The 19,720-nt window shown below is 31.2% G+C and overlaps 3 protein-coding genes across 6 annotated transcripts; 2 read left to right on the top strand and 1 right to left on the bottom strand.

Moving 5' to 3' along the window:
- The first annotated feature begins 57 nt into the window (after positions 1-57).
- LOC130898881 (serine protease inhibitor 88Ea-like) lies at positions 58-9,782 on the top strand. Of its 3 annotated transcripts, none has more exons than XM_057808471.1 (5): positions 58-228; positions 1,880-2,181; positions 2,805-3,234; positions 3,379-3,614; positions 5,514-7,025. In XM_057808471.1, the coding sequence occupies exons 2-5, from the start codon at positions 1,885-1,887 to the stop codon at positions 5,799-5,801; spliced, it is 1,251 nt and encodes a 416-aa protein (XP_057664454.1). In that variant the 5' UTR covers positions 58-228; positions 1,880-1,884; the 3' UTR covers positions 5,802-7,025. The 3 variants fall into 3 exon arrangements, with proteins under 3 accessions (XP_057664454.1, XP_057664455.1, XP_057664453.1); XM_057808472.1 differs by lacking the exon at positions 5,514-7,025 and adding an exon at positions 9,352-9,782 and having other exon boundaries at positions 60-228; XM_057808470.1 differs by lacking the exon at positions 5,514-7,025 and adding an exon at positions 7,968-8,300 and having other exon boundaries at positions 60-228.
- Positions 9,783-10,746: 964 nt separating this feature from the next.
- On the bottom strand, positions 10,747-11,317 carry LOC130898885 (39S ribosomal protein L51, mitochondrial). The gene has a single exon (XM_057808477.1). The coding sequence runs from the start codon at positions 11,269-11,271 to the stop codon at positions 10,783-10,785; it is 489 nt and encodes a 162-aa protein (XP_057664460.1). The 5' UTR covers positions 11,272-11,317; the 3' UTR covers positions 10,747-10,782.
- A 206-nt stretch (positions 11,318-11,523) lies between these two features.
- LOC130898884 (choline-phosphate cytidylyltransferase B) lies at positions 11,524-18,209 on the top strand. 2 transcript variants are annotated; one of them, XM_057808474.1, is made up of 5 exons: positions 11,524-11,622; positions 11,780-11,892; positions 13,421-13,649; positions 15,374-15,820; positions 15,891-18,209. In XM_057808474.1, exons 1-5 carry the CDS (start codon positions 11,616-11,618, stop codon positions 16,244-16,246), a joined length of 1,152 nt encoding a protein of 383 aa, XP_057664457.1. In that variant the 5' UTR covers positions 11,524-11,615; the 3' UTR covers positions 16,247-18,209. The 2 variants fall into 2 exon arrangements, with proteins under 2 accessions (XP_057664457.1, XP_057664459.1); XM_057808476.1 differs by lacking the exons at positions 11,524-11,622; positions 11,780-11,892 and adding an exon at positions 12,066-12,377.
- The last annotated feature ends 1,511 nt before the right edge of the window (positions 18,210-19,720 follow it).

A 19,720-nucleotide genomic window follows, 5' to 3' on the forward strand; every position in this document is an offset into this window, starting at 1 on the left:
AATATTTAAAAAAAAACATGAGTTATATATTACAACAACCTGTTCCTTCTCTATACTTCTTACTTCTTTGTCTTTGAAAGGATTGTAAGCGCTTAAAACCTGTTTATTCAACTTAGTCACGTTAGTCGGTTATTCAAGGTATGTTGTAGTGAATAGTGAACAAACAACTAATTTTATACAGTATTTTTGTGAATCGTTAGTGTTTTATCAATTGTTCAAATTAAAAAGGTAAGATTTTATAATTATGTATCTCAATTCAATAACTGATATGATAAAAACATATCTGAACTTCGTTCAAGGTTAATAACCAAAGAAAAACGCAATGAATGATGGCGTAATTCATCATTAAAATTGACTAAACAATTTTTAAAACGATATTCAACAGCCAGAAAAATCATTTTCATAACTTTTAAATTATAAATAATAATTTTGAAATAAACATTCAACATGGTTACGTTGTTGCCACTTTTCTTGTACGTATATACATAACTTTTACTACATGATTTTCAACGATATTTACTGAATATTACTTTTAGATTTCTTTCATTTTTACATCAAATACCTAAATAATTATACACTGTTTATATTAAATACTCAAAAGATTTAATTTGATTTATTTAAAAAAAAGTATTAAGATTTTAAAAAATAAACTTTACGTTTATCATGTAATTAGTGTTGCATAACTGTTTTATTAAGAAATATTGAATGGTGATTCAACTGACGCGAAGTAATACACACGTGTAATGGGTGTTGCATAATATTTTTCAGAACATTTTATTAAATTTTTAATGTGAATCTATTAAAACGTTTTAAATATATCATACATTTTAAATAAGATTGTCAACACTTTTTTATTAATAAAACGAATCTGCAGGTGTCTCTGGAACATATGATTCAAATGTTTCATTCCAGTTTACAACGTTGCCTATTTGTAATAAATGTCGTTTCTATTCTTTAGTAATTGATTGATGTAGTTTAAATAGATCGAAGCCGCGTAAGCATATAGGCAAAGGCAAAATTACGAGAAAAAGAAGAATAACAGATATTTTTGTGGAAAAAGTGTTTTCTTTGTTATAAAACAAAAAGGAAATTGAACATTATATCAATTTATAAAATTACCGACATTGATTTTAATTTTTTATGTTTCGAAACAGTTTTATGAGAGGGAAATTACGTGATTTCATAATGCATTAACAACAAATATTACTAAAGCTGAATATTTAGTGCATAATGAAACTATAACCTCGACATGCTATTCATTATCGTGTTAAATAGACATTGAAATAATAATTTGATGCACATTTTATACAATTGAATAGAATTTAAAAAATCGTTGTGTCTTATTCATCATTAATCCGTAACAGAATTTTTTTAGAAACGCGTTACCTTTTTAGAAACTCGTTACCCTTTTTGAGACTCGTAATTTTATAGTAGATACGTGGGCGGTTAAGGTCCGTTAAGTACATAGACCTTATGATAGGTCCGTTGGTCGTATTTGCCTCCCATTGTATCCCTAGATCGTGTTCCTCCAAGTAATTTAATATTTTGCGACACCTTTTTCAAATAACGCGCTACCTTTATAGTTATTATTATTATTATTTAGAAACGCGATACCTTTGTAGAAATTGATTACCCTTTTTATTAACACGTAATTTTATGGTTCGCGGTATCTTCGTTAAAAAAACCCACATTTTCACTTTCTATAGTAACAGTGTCATCACATATCCTTATTACGCCCCTGTAAATTTATACATCGAGAAAGTATATCCAAGTAGGTCATGATCGTACTTTCTTCGTTGTTCTAACCTCAGTAACGGGCGGACTTTTGCACGCGAACGTCGCTATTTTGAAAATATAAAGAGTGTTTTTGTTTTTATAGCCGATATGAAGATAACCTTCGTGATAGCCTTATTGGTGACGGTATTTTACAAAGAAACCGTCCAACAATGTTTCCCCCCGTACGCCGGTAATCAACCCAATAGAAAAGGGTATTTCGATCTTTATTCGGGACAACAGGAATTTTCTTTAGCTTTGTTACACGCAGTTAATAAAGTTCTTCCTAATGAAAATTTATTTTTCTCGCCGTATTCTACGTATCACGCTTTGCTAATGGCCTACTTCTTATCAGGCAGACAGACAGAGAATTATTTGAAGAAAGTACTTAGACTTAACGCGAATCAGGTTTGTATTTACTATTTTTGTTATATAGTTATTATTTTTTTACGAAATTTAGTGAATTATAACTTCGAGCTATTTTCAAAAGTGATTATTCCATTAAATAAAACACCATAGACAAAATATTATTAAGAAGTGTGTCTTGTGAAAAATCAATTTTTATAAAAGAAGAATTAAAGACATAACCACCATTTTGTTTTAAAACGTAAACAAGATATATTTCAATTTATATACACAGTGTTTTTCCGAAATAATCGGCTTAAATCATTTAAATATGACCGATATATTAAATAATAACTAATGTACAGGGTGTTTATTAGTTCAAATAGACGTATTTTATTGGCAATAAGTTATTATAGTGATTTATTAAGTGTGTGAATTTTTCGGTTTATAATCATTCAAAGTGTACTAAACATTAATATTTTACGAAGTATTATATTTTAAAATAAAAAATTCAGTATATAGGGTGATTCATAACTTTTAAAAGTAATAGAAGCATAGATTTGTGCAAATATTGTTATTTTGTTAACATGATTGAAAAAAGTAATATGATATCATTTCTGTGTTACTTTTGACGAAAATTTCACTCGTTTTGGAAGAAATTGGAAGTTTTATTCAAGTTTTTTTAGGAAAAATCCGATTTATATGCCGCATACAAAATAGACAAATTTTCAACTCAATTATTCGCCAAAAATGCTTCATACGAATTCACCAGCGCAAATAAAATATACGTGGAAAACGACGTACCGGTGAAAACGTGCGTTTTAGATGATTTCAACGACGAGCTCGAAATGAAAGATTTCAAAACGAATCCTGAACAAGCTCGAATCAGCATTAACCAATGGGTGGAAAATGTCACCCATCATATGATCAGGGATCTCATACCCCCCGGTACTATAGATTCAGCTACGAACTTAGTTTTGGTGAACGCTGCTTACTTCAAAGGTTTATGGGAGAATAAGTTCCCAGAAGAGTTCACCAGACCGGAAATTTTCTATGTCAGTCCAACGAAACAGATAATGGTGGATATGATGCATGTCGAAGGCACTTTTAAACATGGTGAGTACGTTTTTTCACACATATGTCGATCTCCTGTTTAAATTTTTCGTTTTAACCTCGTTAATTTCGTTGATCCCCTCGTAATATCATTGAATTTTGTTTTTATTTTTGAAATTTATTGTGTCGGTTTTCTTTTTCTCGAAGATGTGTCTGAATCCTTGGGGGCGCATATACTGGAAATGCCTTACAAGGGCGATAATATAAGTATGTATGTGCTTTTGCCGCCGTGGTCCGACACCCAAAACGCCATTGAAAACACTTTGAAGAATTTGACTTTGGAAAATTTCAAGAACATCGTCGAGAACGACAATCTCATTTCCAAGACTGTTCAAGTTTCCTTTCCCAAGTTTAGTTTAGAGACAACTTTAGAAATGACCCCTGTAAGTATTTTTCGGTGTTATTATGGGGACATTAATCGTTGTCACTAAGTTTTCACAGGTTATTAGTAGCTTTTGTTGGTGATTTGCTTTAACATGTTAATATAAAAAAAAAACTGTTTGTTTTCGAAAATAGGAACTTTTTTTAGAAACGCGTTACCGTTTGTAGAAACCCGTTACCCTTTTTTACGGGCTCGTAATTTTTTAGTTTGCGGTAACTTTGTAAAAACGCGCTCCATGCATATTTATTACTCTTACAACTTTGTTATTTTTTTTTATTGAAATTTGTGGATTTTAACATGAATTTGATTCCTAAAACGGCGCAACCTTCATTGCGGAGTATTTTTTTATAGTTATTATTTAAAAACACGATACTTTTTGTAGAAACTCGTTACCCATTTACCCGTAATTTTGGAGTATTTTTTACAGTTATTTTGATTTAAAAATGCGTTACCTTTTGTAGAAACTCGTTACCCTTTTTACGGTCACGTAATTTTGGACTATTTTTTTACAGTTATTTTGATTTAAAAATGCGTTACCATTTGTAGAAACTCGTTACCCTTTTTACGAACAAATAATTTTGGAGTATTTTTTAGTTACTTTGATTGAAAAACGCGTTACCTTTTGTAGAAACTCGTTACCCTTTTTACGGACACGTAATTTTGGAGTATTTTTTACAGTTATTTTGATTTGAAAACGCGTTACCTTTTGTAGAAACTCATTATCTTCCTTATGGACACGTAATTTTATAGTTTGAAATAACGCGGTACCTTTCGTATTTTTAGATTTTCTTTTTTACCATTTTTTTTTTATTGAAATTTGTTGTTTTGACGTGAATTCGATTCTTGAAACGGCGCTACCTTAATTTTGAACACTTTATTTTATAGTTGGCGCAACATTTTTAAAAATGCGCTACCCGTTGGGAAATAAAGTTGCGCGTTATCTATTCCTTATTTTGGATTTCATCATTGTTTTATTATTGTGGTTTTTTTGCTTTTAGACCACAATTTGATTAGAAAAAAAAAGCGTTTTCTTTGTTATAAATACAATATTTTACATTTTGCGGTACCTTTATAAAATTTGTAGTTTTCGACATCAATTCAATTGTTGAAACGGCGGTACCTTTTATACTATTTAAAAAAACGTTACCTTTGTGAAATAATGCATATTCTTTCCAATACTTATTGTGAAATATCGCGCTACCTTTTCATTATATATTTCCCTATGTCGTATTCTTTGTTGAAAAATTTCGATTTCTATATATCTTTGATGACATTTTTTCGGTTTTAATTCGATGAAGAGAGAAATAACAAATTACAAACTCGTAAATACGCTACCTTTTTATGATGAAGTTAACGCGCTACCTTTTCAAGATCTCGTTAATGCGTTACCTTTTTGTGGTCGCTATAACGCGCTACCTTTTCTATGCTCTAACTTTTTAAAGTCGCGTTAATTCGCTACCTTTTTACGATCGCGTTAACGCGCTACCTTTCTACAATCGCGTTACCTTTTTACAGAATCAAATTTCTATGATTTGATAACGAAATTTCTAAATTTAATATATGTATAAAACCTCTCCAATGTCTCAAAAAGTTCCACTTAATTTCCTAAATATATACAGAGTGATTAATTAAAAAAAATCGTTAAAAAATAATCCTTCAGATGACGTAACCTGTAGCAACCCCTATCCTAACTTCCCTCCCATTTCTCCACTCGATTTTAAAATTTTTATATACAGGGTGTTTGATTAAAATTTCGCTAAATTCATGATATTAACATGTCTCGGTGGAGGTGGATATGTAAATATTAAGAAAAAAAAAACTCGATAAAACACCCAGTATATTCTTCTTCTTCTTCTTTCCGCTCATTAACTTCTCTTAACAAACTTTTCTTCTGTGGTAGATCTTGAATTCTTTGGGTGTGGGAAGTCTATTCAAATCGAACGCCGACTTTAGCGGCCTCTCTAGGAAAAAGTTGTCGCTAGGTGAAGGCATACATAAAGCAAGGATCGAAATAAACGAACGTGGTTCGCAAGCGGCGGCCGCCACCGCATTTTTCTCCTTCAGAATGTTGGGAGACGACGACGGAATCGTTAAATTCAGATGCAACCGACCTTTCATTTATATCATTCATAATCATCACACGCATACCGTACTTTTCGTTGGCATATTTAGGGCGGCGCTCAAATAATAAATGACCGTCGTACAAAAAATTTCACCAACTTTATACAATCTTTATAAATTTAACTTTCATACAGCTTCCAATTGACCATAATCGTAACGTTAAGTTTTAGTCTATTGTCGGTTATTCGGTAAATTTACCGATATCAAACAAATATTTATCCGAAGCGAACAAATAATACTTATTTCAGGAAAATTCGCCATTTTTAGTACGTTTATAATTATTACAATAATCTAGTAGCTCTTCTCCACGACCCGAAAAATATTTCAACAGTCCGCAAGCTCTTCTCGGTGATCCGCAAGCTCTTTTATTATAACGTTCCATAAGATCTTATTGACGATCGCCAATTTCTTTCAAATGTCCGCGACCTCATTTAAACTCTTTGCAAGCTCTTTCCAACGGTCCGCGAGCTCTTCTCGACAGTCCGCAAGATCATTTCAATAGTCTTCAGTCTTTTAAAGAACCCCGAGGCTCTTTAAACTGTTTGCAAGCTCTTTTCAACGGTCCGCGAGCTCTTCTCGATAGTCGACAGTCTTTTAAAGAAACCCAAGACTCTTTAAACTGTTTGCAAGCTCTTTTCGGCGGTCCGCGAGCTCTTCTCGATGGTCCGCGAGCTCTTCTCGATGGTCCGCGAGCTCTTCTCGATAGTTGACAGTCTTTTAAAGAACCCCAAGACTCTTAAAACTGTTTGCAAGCTCTTTTCGGCGGTCCGCAAGATCATTTCAATAGTCTTCAGTTTTTTAAAGAACTCCGAGATTCTTTAAACCGTTTGCAAGCTCTTTTAAACGGCCCGCGAGCTCTTCTCGATGGTCCGCGAGCTCTTCTCGATAGTCGACAGTCTTTTAAAGAACCCCAAGACTCTTAAAACTGTTTGCAAGCTCTTTTCGGCGGTCCGCGAGCTCTTCTCGGCGGTCCGCGAGCTCTTCTCGATAGTCGACAGTCCTTTAAAGAACCGCCAACTCATTTAAACTGTTTGCAAACTCTTTTCGGTGGTCCGCGAGCTCTCCTGCAGTAAAGGAAAAGCGAAAACAATTATTTTCTCGAAATTTTCCATTTGGTGTCCGTCATTTTCAATCGAACGTCTTAGAATATCAGATTTCATCCAACGCAATCGTAAAAATCTCATTTTTAAGGTTATGTCTCTCTAATTTTCATATCATTTATACTTATATTCATGGTTAGTGCCATAAATTTTGTTTATAACCAGTTTTCGTAATAAATTTTTATCAAATATCTTATTTTTTTATTGCAATAAAAAACCGAAAATAATATATTTCGGCTTGTTTTCACTGCATGTTCGTTCATACCCAGTCAAGTGCTTTAACAAAATCAACATTCGAGGTTTTCGGTAAACTCATTTTGGGGGCTTTTTTTCAAGGTATGTAATCAAATTTTATTTTATTATACAAGAATTGTTCAATGAAAACTATTTATTTCTATATATCATTATATATTTCTCACATTTTTTAATAATTATTGACAGTATCTTTCGTTAGTACCTCGTATACCATTTATTTTCATATATCACTTCGTATTCCCGTCATTACTTTGTTTTTATGATAAGATCTTTTGTGATAACCCCGTATACTATTTATTTTCATATTCCACCTCGTATTTTCGTCATTATTTGGTTATCATTGATAGAATCTTTTGTTTTACCCCTGTATACCATTCATTTTCATTTATCAATTCCAAATTTATTTATGATTTTGTTTATATTGATAAAATCTTTCGTGTTTCCCCCGTATACTATTTATTTTTCCATATTTCTTCTTTATTTTGCTTTTATTGATAAAATCTTTTGACTTACCTCTGTATACCATTTATTTCCATTTATCACTTCGAGTTTTCCTCATTATTTTCTTTTTATTGATAGAATCTTTTCTTTCGCCCCCGTATACTCATAGCCCACCTCGTATTTTCGTCATTATTTTGTTATTATTGATATAATCTTTTGTTTATCCCCGTATACTATTTATTTTCATATATCACCTTCTATTTTTGTCATTATTGTGTTGTTAATTATAGAATCTTTTGTTTATCCCCCGTATACTATTTATTTTCATATATTAAATGTTATTGTTAACATTATGCTTTGATCTGACCCCGTATATTTATTCGTTTAAACTGAACAATTCGATTAATCGATTGAAGCGATTTAAAGTGAATCGATAGATTTTAGGATCGATCGGTTTGGAAAATCTGTTCAATTCCAACGCCGATTTCAGCTCCCTCTCTCCGCAATCGGTGTATTTAGGTGAAGGTATCCACAAATCTAGAATAGACGTGGACGAAAATGGAACTCAATCGTCCAGCGCCACCGCTTTCCTAGGGTTTAGAATATACGAGGGACCCGTTACAAGATTTATATGCAACAGAACTTTTATATATTTTATTTACAATAAAAAAAGCCACACCGTTTTATTCGTCGGTATAATGAGATCGCCGAATAAAGCCGAATCGATGTTAGGAGTTTAATAAAATCGTTTTTTTTTATGAATACGATAATTTTTTATAAAAATTATACCTAAATCCCGAAAATCCTCAATTTTTCTAAAAAAACGTGGAAAATGAGGTTAGAAATTGCAAAATACACTGAAAGAACAATCTACTTCAATTATAAAATCGTAAATTAAAATAAATTATATTAAAAAATCATTTCTTACTACCCCGGTATATTTAACGATTTTACATTGGAAATTATATCATTACCCCCATATTTCGAATAAATACGTTTTATTGTATGTATAGAAAAAACTTTTCTCAACGTATATTCAGTTCTGGTTAAAAGTTTTATGCATCAACGATTATTTCCTTTTGACAGTGTTGCCCGATCAGATTTCCTTCGATATTTTGCACGAATAATTAATTTTGTTTGAATATCAAGGAAAAATTGTATAATTAGCTGATATTTTATAAAAAATCTATTTTTATTCAATTTAAATTATTAATATTTTTTGGAAAAATATTTTGTACACACTATTTTAAACAAATTTATTCCCCTAATTTAACTCCCATCAAAAATGCTTGACAACACTGTTGTTTGCATAGAATATGATATAGCATCAGCCATTTCGAAACTTTATCCTTCTCTCTTTCTCTTATTATATTTCGGGTTTTCCTTCTCTTCTTAACTAGTTTATAAAGAAAACGAAGAATCTTAATAAATTGACAATAAAATTTTATGTAAATAGTATTTTACGAAATTTCAACAATAAATACCAGAGTTGTCGAAAAATCTATCATGAGAATGAAATAAGAAAATCGAGGTATGTAGTTTTTGTTAATAAATTAACTTTTTATTTTATACTTTTTGTAGTTTCGTGGTTAATTTCCTTCTAAGTACCTAACCTCAATTTTAACTTATAAATCCAAAAATTTTAATGTACACTATGTATTTGGGCTTTATTGCTGTAATATACTTAGCTTTTTGTACGTAAACTTTTTAGTATTAAGCCTCCACTTAATAACAACTTCCTATATACAGGGTGATTCGTTATTATATTGAAATGTAGATATTTGTTCGTACGAAAAAGTATGATTCAAATTTTTCCTGTAGATTCTTCAATATATGGGAGTAGGAGATCTTTTTGACCAAGATTCCGATCTGTCAATGTTATCCGATACTAAAGTAACTCTAGGGGGATCTATTCATAAAGCGAAAATTCAAGTTACGGAAGAGGGGACGAAAGTAGCTTCCGCTACCACGTTTTTCAGTTTCAGATCAAGTAGACCCGCAGAACCTGCTCAGTTCATTTGCAATCATCCGTTTATCTACATGATTTACGAAAAAGTACAAAGGGCCGTACTTTTCGGGGGCGTTTTTAGAAGGCCTTATTAAGAAACAAAAATTCAATGTATTCAAATCAAATTAGATTAATAAATATTTATTTAATATACTTAGTGAGGTGTTTTTATTAATTGTAATCGAAGTTCAGTGTGTTTAAATGATTTGTACATTTTTTTAAATAAATATTGATCCATATCCGGCTTTAGGAAATTTATTGAAATCAACCCTGAAGGAAATTACGAAACGTACGCAAAATAACAAAAATTTGGCTTAATGGAAGTTTTTGACTCATTTTTTTCAATATTTGCGAAAAATTGTGATTTTTTTCTAATTCGGATTGTATTTCAAAAGAAACTAAATTTTCACTGTTTTTGCAAAAATTATCAAATTTAAGATAAATATAAATTTGCTTTTCCACTTTTCTCTAAAAATTTGAGGTTAAGTGAAAAATATTGAAGTGAAATAACAAAAATTGCGTAAAAATATTGTGCACACCTTGAATATCATAAGTATTGGAATAGTACCATTCAAAATGGAGAAAAAATGAGCTGCACACAGTCAAAACTATATAAAATAGAAAATAATCTGATAGAAATGAATATGTAGAAAATGAAAAAATAATACAAAGAAGACAAAAATTTATAGAAATAACTTGAAAAATTGAAAAGAAACAACAAATTTGGTTTTGATATGTAAAGAGACATCTGAACGACGTGTACCCCCCCAAAAAACCAGAATTTATACCACAGGAACAAATAAAATAAAATACCTACGTGAAAAGTCAAAAAACAATATGAAGAAAATGGAAATTGATTGAAATAACTTATAAAATTGAAAAAAACAAGGAATTTGGTAGAAATAGAAATTGACAAAATGATACAAAATAAACCAAAATTGAGATAAATAACTAAAAAAACTCGGAGTAAAAAAGGAATTTGGTTTTGATACATGAAGAGACATAAGGGCCCCTAAAAAGTCAGAATTTATACCACTGGAACAAAGGAAACAAAATAGTATATAAGAGGGAATAAAAAAAATGGATATTGAAAAAAACTGATAACATCTGAAAATTGGGAGAGTTGCCTTGTTAGAGAATGAAAAGGAGGTAAGTAATAAACATGAACTGTCAGAACATTTAACAAGATATTAAAATGAAAACCAACAAACTTTTCTAGTAATTTAATAAACATTCCAATAATATTAATAATAACCAGTTCTAGTCTTCCTATTCAAAAATCGATACAAATACTTCACTCTCTTTTCCAGCTGATAGTATTTCGTAGGTCTCGCTATAGGGTACGCCGTTTGACTCAATACCTTCCTTTTTCTAACCATTACTTGGAACTCGTTACCTTTTAAACCTCTCAACCATCTCGGCATGTTATACAGAATCTTCGACGGGTGTAATTTTTCGTTTCCTAATATATCGATGTAATCGTTTTGACCAAACAGCGCTCTTTTTTCCGACCAAGAGTCTTTCGGTTTATAAATGGGCATGGGTAATCTTTTCCCATCTTTTTCTCGTGGTAACAATCCTTTTTGTAGCATTTTATCATCGTAACCATATCGGGAAATTATTCCTTTTTTGACTCTTTCTGCGTGATAACGAAATCGGACACAATTAATTTGAGGTAGATATACATTAAAATTGTGTACGGCACTAAGAAATCCTTTTGATATTAGAGACATCACTTTTTTCTTAATTATAAAATTATTGACACTATTAATATAACCTCAAAATTTCTTCTTATTATTCATAGAATTTGAAGCTAAGTATGATAATAATACAGTTATTTATATCGTTTTAGTAACTGTCAAAAAAAAACAGGTATTATTTCACGTTTATTTGAATTAATTCATCTAATTACATATAATACATACATTATGTAGTATATTATTATATCTACCAGTTGAAGTTTGATTATTATAAAAGATGTATCGCGAAAAATTGCCTGAGCTGTCAGACGTTTTACACGACAGATAAATTACGTGTCAATATAGGGCAGTTTAAATATTTTTTTACAACATATTTGATGTTAGGTAAGTGAATATATAATAAAATTGAATAATTTATCAGTGAAATGTAGGAATTGATCCCGCTGCCAAATTATATTCATTACTTTTACGTAAAAAAGTATACGTAATTATATCTTGTTACGTATTTATCACAACAGGATGCAATTTCACGATATTTCAGATCTCCCGTTAAACTTGAACAATTGTGATAGTTTTCCCATGTCCAGAAAAAGGACAAGAAGTTATTCAGAGGATATGAATTCGTTACATTTACCTACACATCTACCGCAATTGGTAAGTACCATATCGCCTATTTATTAAATTTACGTCTCGAGAAGCTTATTTAGTTGGGTTTGTGTGTGAAAAATACTTTATATAATGTAATAATTTCATTTTGGTAGGTAAAATTTCGCTTATCTTGAAATTAGAGTAATGAAAAATATGTTTCTTCCTGTTTGATTTAATCAACAAATAATTGGTGTAGTATTATAATAAACTTGATATTTGAGATTAATTTCATCAGATAATTTAGTAAATAAACTTTAATTATACGAAATCCACAGTTTTATAAACCACTTCACTGGGAATGTACATTTTTATCATAATAATACATTCGTTGATTTTTATTAGTGTATCAGAAATTGTTTCAATTACAACGAACAATAAATAGTTAAAATTTATGCGTTACACGTGAAAAGAGAAGTAGTTTCAACATTTTCTAAAACATGAACTGTGATTTTACACCCAACAGACGACGATCCATATTTGAGATGAAATTGGTAAATAAACATTCCAATATTAAAAATAAATATTTAATTTTTTTTCTAAATAATGTGATGTTTGTCCTATATAAATGACATATTATGGGCTATAACTTTTGATTGGGTATATATAAACGGTATTTTATTGGCGATAATTTTTGATTGTTTTTCTATATTTTAAATTCGTACATACGAGGGGCAATGCTAAAATTCATTTAAATATCATTTTATTTTTTGTTTATTGATAATTTGGTTTCAATGTATATTTCAAATAGTTTATTTGTTCGTTGTATAATCAGCAATCTAATCTCATTACTAATATTATTGAACAGATAAAATTATTTTTAAATTGTATAAATACCATCGAAAAAATAAATTTTTCCATAGACAAATATATATTAAATATAGATAGATAACGTACGATAATTCTACAATTGTACAAACAACAAATTTGGGTAAATCAATACGGGGGGGCGTTGGAAAATTCTCCGAAACTCTCTAAATATACGAGGAGTGATTCGATTGGTGGGAATATTTTAGTTTACAAGGTCTAAAACTGTTGGAAAAAGTTTATTTTTGGCATTTTTTTAACTTGTGTATGTGGATTTTCCTACATCGTTATGAAAATCGAAGGAACGTAATCAATATTTTTCCACACACATAACCTCAATTTATATATCAATTTTAACCTTTTATTGACGTCGAAACGTTTAATTTTAATATGTATCACTTGAAAAGTGTTCGGGTTGTATTTTTCGTATCTACCCGGATCGGAATCATTCTCAAAAAGCGTTAATTTAGCGTTTTCGATGCACCAGGATCCATTTATCGATAACCCAGACGCCTAAAATTAATACTTGACTTTCTTTTTGCTTTTTTTTAATTTCTAACCGGAAGCTGTTCGATATAATTATCGATAAAACCGGAAATAGTATTTTCCGACGTCTGGGATATCGATAAATGGATTCTACGATGTCGAAAACGTCGAATTAAAGTGTTTTTTCCGTGATTCCAAATCGGAAAGTATAGTCATCGTACGATTTTTTTTGCTCTCGTTGTAGTCGTCGACTTGCGGTCCGGCTCTGTTCAGCGACGAACCGGAAGCGATGAGAATACGAGACGCATGCGATTATTCTCAAAAAATTACGTACGAAATAGCAAAAAGCGGACGAGCACCTCGACGGATACGAGTCTACGCTGACGGTATATACGATTTATTTCATCAAGGCCACGCCAGGCAATTATTACAAGCAAAAAACGTTTTCCCCAACGTTTATCTTATCGTTGGAGGTGAGTAAGTAATCCTAATACCCTCGTATATCTACCTAATTACTTTCAATAGATCTTTCATTCATATAATATTTCGTTTACGTCTGGTATTTGTTGATATAAGTGTTTCGATAGAAAATTTGAAATCACCCTCGTATATATGACGTCTAACGATGTTTTTGTTGTTTTTTCTCATAGAATTTGTGATGTAAGCAGTCATTAATTGAAAAATGAATTATTATTTTTTTAATTACGTTTGACGTGTGAAAAAATTAATTTTTTCGTCGACCTTGTATATTGAAATTAATTTCTACATCGAGAAGATCGTTTAAAAAAAAAGTGGCGTGATTAGGTGGGTCAAGGTCGTCAAGTTATATGCATAGATAATAAAAAATTGTCGAATTGCATTAAATTTGAAGTAGTTTCAATATTTTTTTACCAGGGACGTACTCAATGTTTTTCAATTTAATTTAAAGATTCGAAAACTAATTATAGTCGTTTTATTTAAAAGTTTATTTATTCTAAAGACGTACATAACCTCAAAATAAACTATTTTTTCAAGGACGTAACTTCAAAACAAAATAAATAAATAATTATTTTTTGCGTACATAACCTAAAATATTTAGAAATCTTTAGATTTACGGTATGTAGGAATAGAAACCTTGAAAAATTATGTCTCCCGTTACATAACCTCCAAAGAAGAAGAATGCATAATTTTTTACTTTTATTCTCATTTTCCGAACGAATCTAACATTAATTTTCGTTTTCCGAATGGATCTAATGTTCAATTCCGTTTTCCGAATGAATCCAACATTCATTTCCGTTTTCCGAATGAATCCAGTATTAATTTGCATTTTCCGAATGAATCCAACATTCATTTCCGTTTTTCGAATGAATCCGGTATTCATTTGAATTTTCCGAATGAATCCAACATTCATTTCCGTTTTCCGAATGGATCCAACATTCATTTCCGTTTTCCGAATGAATTTAACGTTCATTTCCGTTTTCCGAATTGATCTAATGTTCAATTCCCTTTTCCGAATGAATCCAACACTCATTTCCGTTTTCCGAATGGATCCAACATTCATTTCCGTTTTCCGAATGAATTTAACGTTCATTTCCGTTTTCCGAATGGATCTAATGTTCAATTCCGTTTTCTGAATGAATCCAATACTCATTTCCGTTTTACGAACGAATCCAACATTCATTTCCGTTTTCCGAATGAATCCAACATTCATTTCCGTTTTCCGAATGTATCTAACATTCATTTCCGTTTTCCGAATGAATCCAACATTCATTTCCGTTTTCCGAATGGATCCAACATTCATTTCCGTTTTTCGAATGAATCCAACATTCATTTCCGTTTTCCGAATGTATCATTCATTCATTTTCGTTTTCCGAATGAATCCAACATTCATTTCCGTTTTCCGAATGAATCCAACATTCATTTCCGTTTTCCGAATGAATCCAACATTCATTTCCGTTTTCCGAATGTATCATTCATTCATTTTCGTTTTCCGAATGAATCCAACATTCATTTCCGTTTTTCGAATGAATCCAACATTCATTTCCGTTTTCCGAATGTATCATTCATTCATTTTCGTTTTCCGAATGAATCCAACATTCATTTCCGTTTTCCGAATGAATCCAACATTCATTTCCGTTTTCCGAATGAATCCAGTATTCATTTGCATTTTCCGAACGAATTCATGAATTTTTAAAAAACACATTTGGTATCGAAACAGTTTGCAGCGACGCCATGACGCACAGCAAAAAAGGTCGTACCGTAATGAACGACGAAGAACGTTACGAAGCCTTAAGACATTGTCGATACGTGGACGAAATAGTCCGCGACGCGCCATGGGAATTGAACGAAGACTACGTCAAAGCGCACAAAATCGATTTTATAGCCCACGACGATATACCGTACGAATCGCAAAATAGCAACGACATATACGCACCGTGGAAAGCGAAAGGGATGTTCGTGGCGACCGAAAGGACGGAGGGCGTATCGACGTCCGATATCGTCGCTAGGATAGTGAGAGATTACGACATATACGTAAGAAGGAATTTGGCGCGAGGATATTCGGCCAAGGATTTGAATATATCCTACCTCAGTGAAAAGAAGATTCGGTTGCAGAATAAGATGCACGATTTGAAGGATAAAGGACGAAGAGTATTGGATACTATAGGTAAATATAGGTAATTTTAATTACCGCGTGGAATTTTATTATATATTTTTTTTTTCAAATTTTCCTACAGGAGAACGTAAGGACGACATGATAGCGAAATGGGAGGAAAAATCCAGGGAATTCATCGAGAATTTTTTGTTATTGTTCGGTAGGGAACGTCTATCGAACATATGGAACGAAAGCAAAGAGAAAATATTGAGCGCTCTGAGTCCCCCGGTATCGCCGCATCCGCCCGCCAGTCCTACCTCTAGCGACGACGAATTCGATTTTTCCGAAGACGGTATGCCGCCGCCTATCAAATCTCAACGCATCGACGATTCGACACCGCCTTCGTCGTCGTCGACGTCGAGAAATAATTATTACAGCGTCGACGATTATAGCGACGAAGAAGACGTTTCGATACCGATGAAAAACGGGAAGTTATAACTGTTTCGAATATATATGTATATATATTTTTCTTTTGTTGATTTTAATGAAATTTTGAAAAATTCGTTAGTGGTTTTAGATGATTGTGATCCGTTCTCGCGGCTTTATACGCCATTGTATTTTTATTTCGAATTGCGTCGAAAAGTCGATGAGATTTTGTTGTACGAAACGTTGGCGCGGTTAAATTATTGAATGTGTGAAATTATTTTACCAAAATTTTTATTTATTTATTGAATATTTGATTGTTTCGGTTGTCCGTCCGGTGATTATGCTTTTTAGACGAGAATTATGCAAAATTACCTATGAAATATGCATAATTACCGATCAAATATGCGAAGTTACCGATGAAATATGCAAAATTATCGATCAAATATACGTAATTACCGATGAAATATGCGAAATTGTTAGTAATTATGCATAATTACCGATGAAATATACGAAATTTCCAATGAAATACGCGAAATTGTTGGAAATTATGCATAATTACCGATGAAATATGCGAAATTACCGATGAAAAATACGGAATTACCTATGAAATATGCGAAATTATTGGTAATTATGCATAATTACCGATGAAATATGCGAAATTACCGATGAAATATGCGAAATTACCGATGAAATATGCGAAATTACCGATGAAATAAACGAAATAACCGATGATATATGGATAATTATCGTTAATTGGGTAAAATTGTCGATTACCAAGGAAATATGCGAAATTACCGACCGAATTTGCAGAATTACCTTCGAAATATGCAAAATTAACGAAAAAATATGCGAAATGACTGATGAAATATGCGAATTTGTCGGTAATTATACAAAATTAACGAATTTCATATTTATAATTACCGTTTAAATATGTACAACCAAGTTCCTTGTTGAGGTAAATGTCAAAAATTCGACATAATCGTCGAAAATTATTGATATCTGTTAATAACCAGATTAATTACGAAATATGGATAATTACCGACAATTACGTATAATTACCGTCGATTATGCATAAAGACTGATAGAATATAAAAATTACCGGATCAATCGTCGTAAATATGCATAATTACCGACTAAATACACATAATCACCGGAAATTGCCGCCGATTGTTCTTCATTTCAGACAGAACATCCAAAATTACCGATGAAATTTGCATAATTACCGACAAAATATGCATAAATGCCGGTATATATAATTATCGACAAAATATGCACAATGACAGACAACTACGAATTATAACAGACGAAATATTTATTCAATATAATCGCACATTCTCTCAATAAATTTAATTTATGCGAAATCATCCATAATTACGCATCATTATTGACGATTGTGCATATGCACCGATAAAATATGCTTAATTACTGGCTTAATCACATTTAATTTTATGGAAAATGTTTATCATCGGTATTTATGCATATTTTGTCGGTAATTCTTCATATTTTGTTGGTATTTATGAATATTTTGCCGGTAATTTTGCATATTTTGTCGGTAATTATGTATATTTTGTCAGTATTTATGCATAAAATCCGTAAATTTGTATATTTTATCGATGTTTATGCTTATTTTGTTGGTATATATGGATATTTTGTCGATCTTTTGGCATATTTTGTCGATAATTTTGCATACTTTGACGGTAATTTTTTAGACTTGTTGGTAGTTTTGCATATTTTGTCGGAAATTTTACATATTTCTTCGGTAATTTCACAAAATTACCGACATTTTTGCATATTTCATCGGTAAATTCGCATATTCCGTCAGTCATTATGCATAATTACCGGACGAATTATATTCACCGTAACTTTTATATACATTGTTTCTTGATTAGAATAAAAAAAAACTATTATGTATTTTTGTGTACCGATCAACTTTTTTTCTTAATACAGTAAAGCGGTTATTTAATATTGTTTCCAAAATAAATTTCGTTGCGATTATTTATTTTCTGAGCGATATTAAAAGCGTCTTACTTTACAATTTTTTGTTTCCGTTTTCTGAATCCCTCAAAAGTCCTGGATATATTTTCGATAATTTTTCACTTAGGATGATCAAATTTCAGAAAGTAGACCGTCAATTTGACAGAAGGTACCGATACTTTAATCGCGAGGTATTGGAGTATCGTCAATGGTAGGGTTATGTAGGTATTTTCACCTACCGAGATGACATTTCACCAAAAGAAATCGTTCCAAGATACAAATTTATGTATTTTCACCTGACAAGAATGAAATTTCACCATGAAAAGTGATTTTTGTTGAAAAAACAACTGGTCCTCATGTATTTTCATCCGAAAGGGATGAAATTTCACCACAAAAAGTGTTTTTTGGTGAAAGAAGTACTGATTCTTTTGAATTTTCACGTAAATGAATGAAAATTCACAAATTCGGTAAGGATAATAACAGATTTCAGGAAATTTTCACTGAAGGGGATGAAATTTCGCCATAAAAAGTGTTTTTGGTGAAAAAATCAAGGTTCATATGTAATTCCACTAAAAGGAATAGGATTTTACAATAAAAAAGTGTTTCAGGAAGAAAAATAACCGATTTCAATAATTTTTCACTGAAAGGGAAGAAATTTTACCATAAAAAATTTTTTTTGGTGAATAAATAGCTAGTTCCCATGTATTTTCACCAGAAAGGGATAAAATTTCACCATAAAAAGTGTTGTTTGGTGAAAAAGTACTGATTCTTATCGATTTTCACCAGAAATTAATGAAATTTCACCATAAAAAGAGTTTTTGGTGGAAAAATTTATGATTCCTACGTATTTCCACTGAAAGAAATGAAATTTCACCATAAATGGGGAAAGGGGAAGGAAAATAACAGATTTCGCTGAGTTTTCAGTGAAAGGGATGAAATTTTACCATAAAACGTGTTTTTTGGTGAAAAAATAACTGGTTCTCATGTAAGTAAACGTAGCTTAAGATATTATCAATAATATTTCTTCTTTTTTAACGTTCACGTTAACATTTTTTACTTGACCTCAAGCTCGGTTTATACGTTTCCAATATTCTACCAATTAATACACATCATTAATAATTTCTCACTATATCCCATCAACAAATCGAGAAGCTGTACCTCGATTAAAAGGTATAAATCACTAAATCGATGATTTTTATTTAAAAAAAAAATTTAAACGGGGACGTGTGAACGTAGCTTAAGATATCGATATTACTTCTTCTTTTTTAACGTTTGCTGACGTTTTCTTACTTGACCTCAAGCTCGGTTTACACGTCTCAAGTATTCAAGTATTCTACTAATTAATACACATGATTAAAAATTTATTTTTTTACTTGATCCATTAACAAGTCTAGAAGAAATAATTCGAATAAAAGACATAAATCACTAGATCGAACGTTTCCAGTAAATAAAAATTCACCGACTAAACATCTATACTCGATTAACACCGAAAACGTGTGAACGTAGCTTAACATATCGATACGATTACGTAATCACATGACTACTTTAAAAAAAATATTAACGATTATTTTG

Source organism: Diorhabda carinulata, chromosome 10 (genome assembly GCF_026250575.1).
Source record: "Diorhabda carinulata isolate Delta chromosome 10, icDioCari1.1, whole genome shotgun sequence".
Taxonomy (NCBI): Eukaryota; Metazoa; Arthropoda; class Insecta; order Coleoptera; family Chrysomelidae; genus Diorhabda; species Diorhabda carinulata.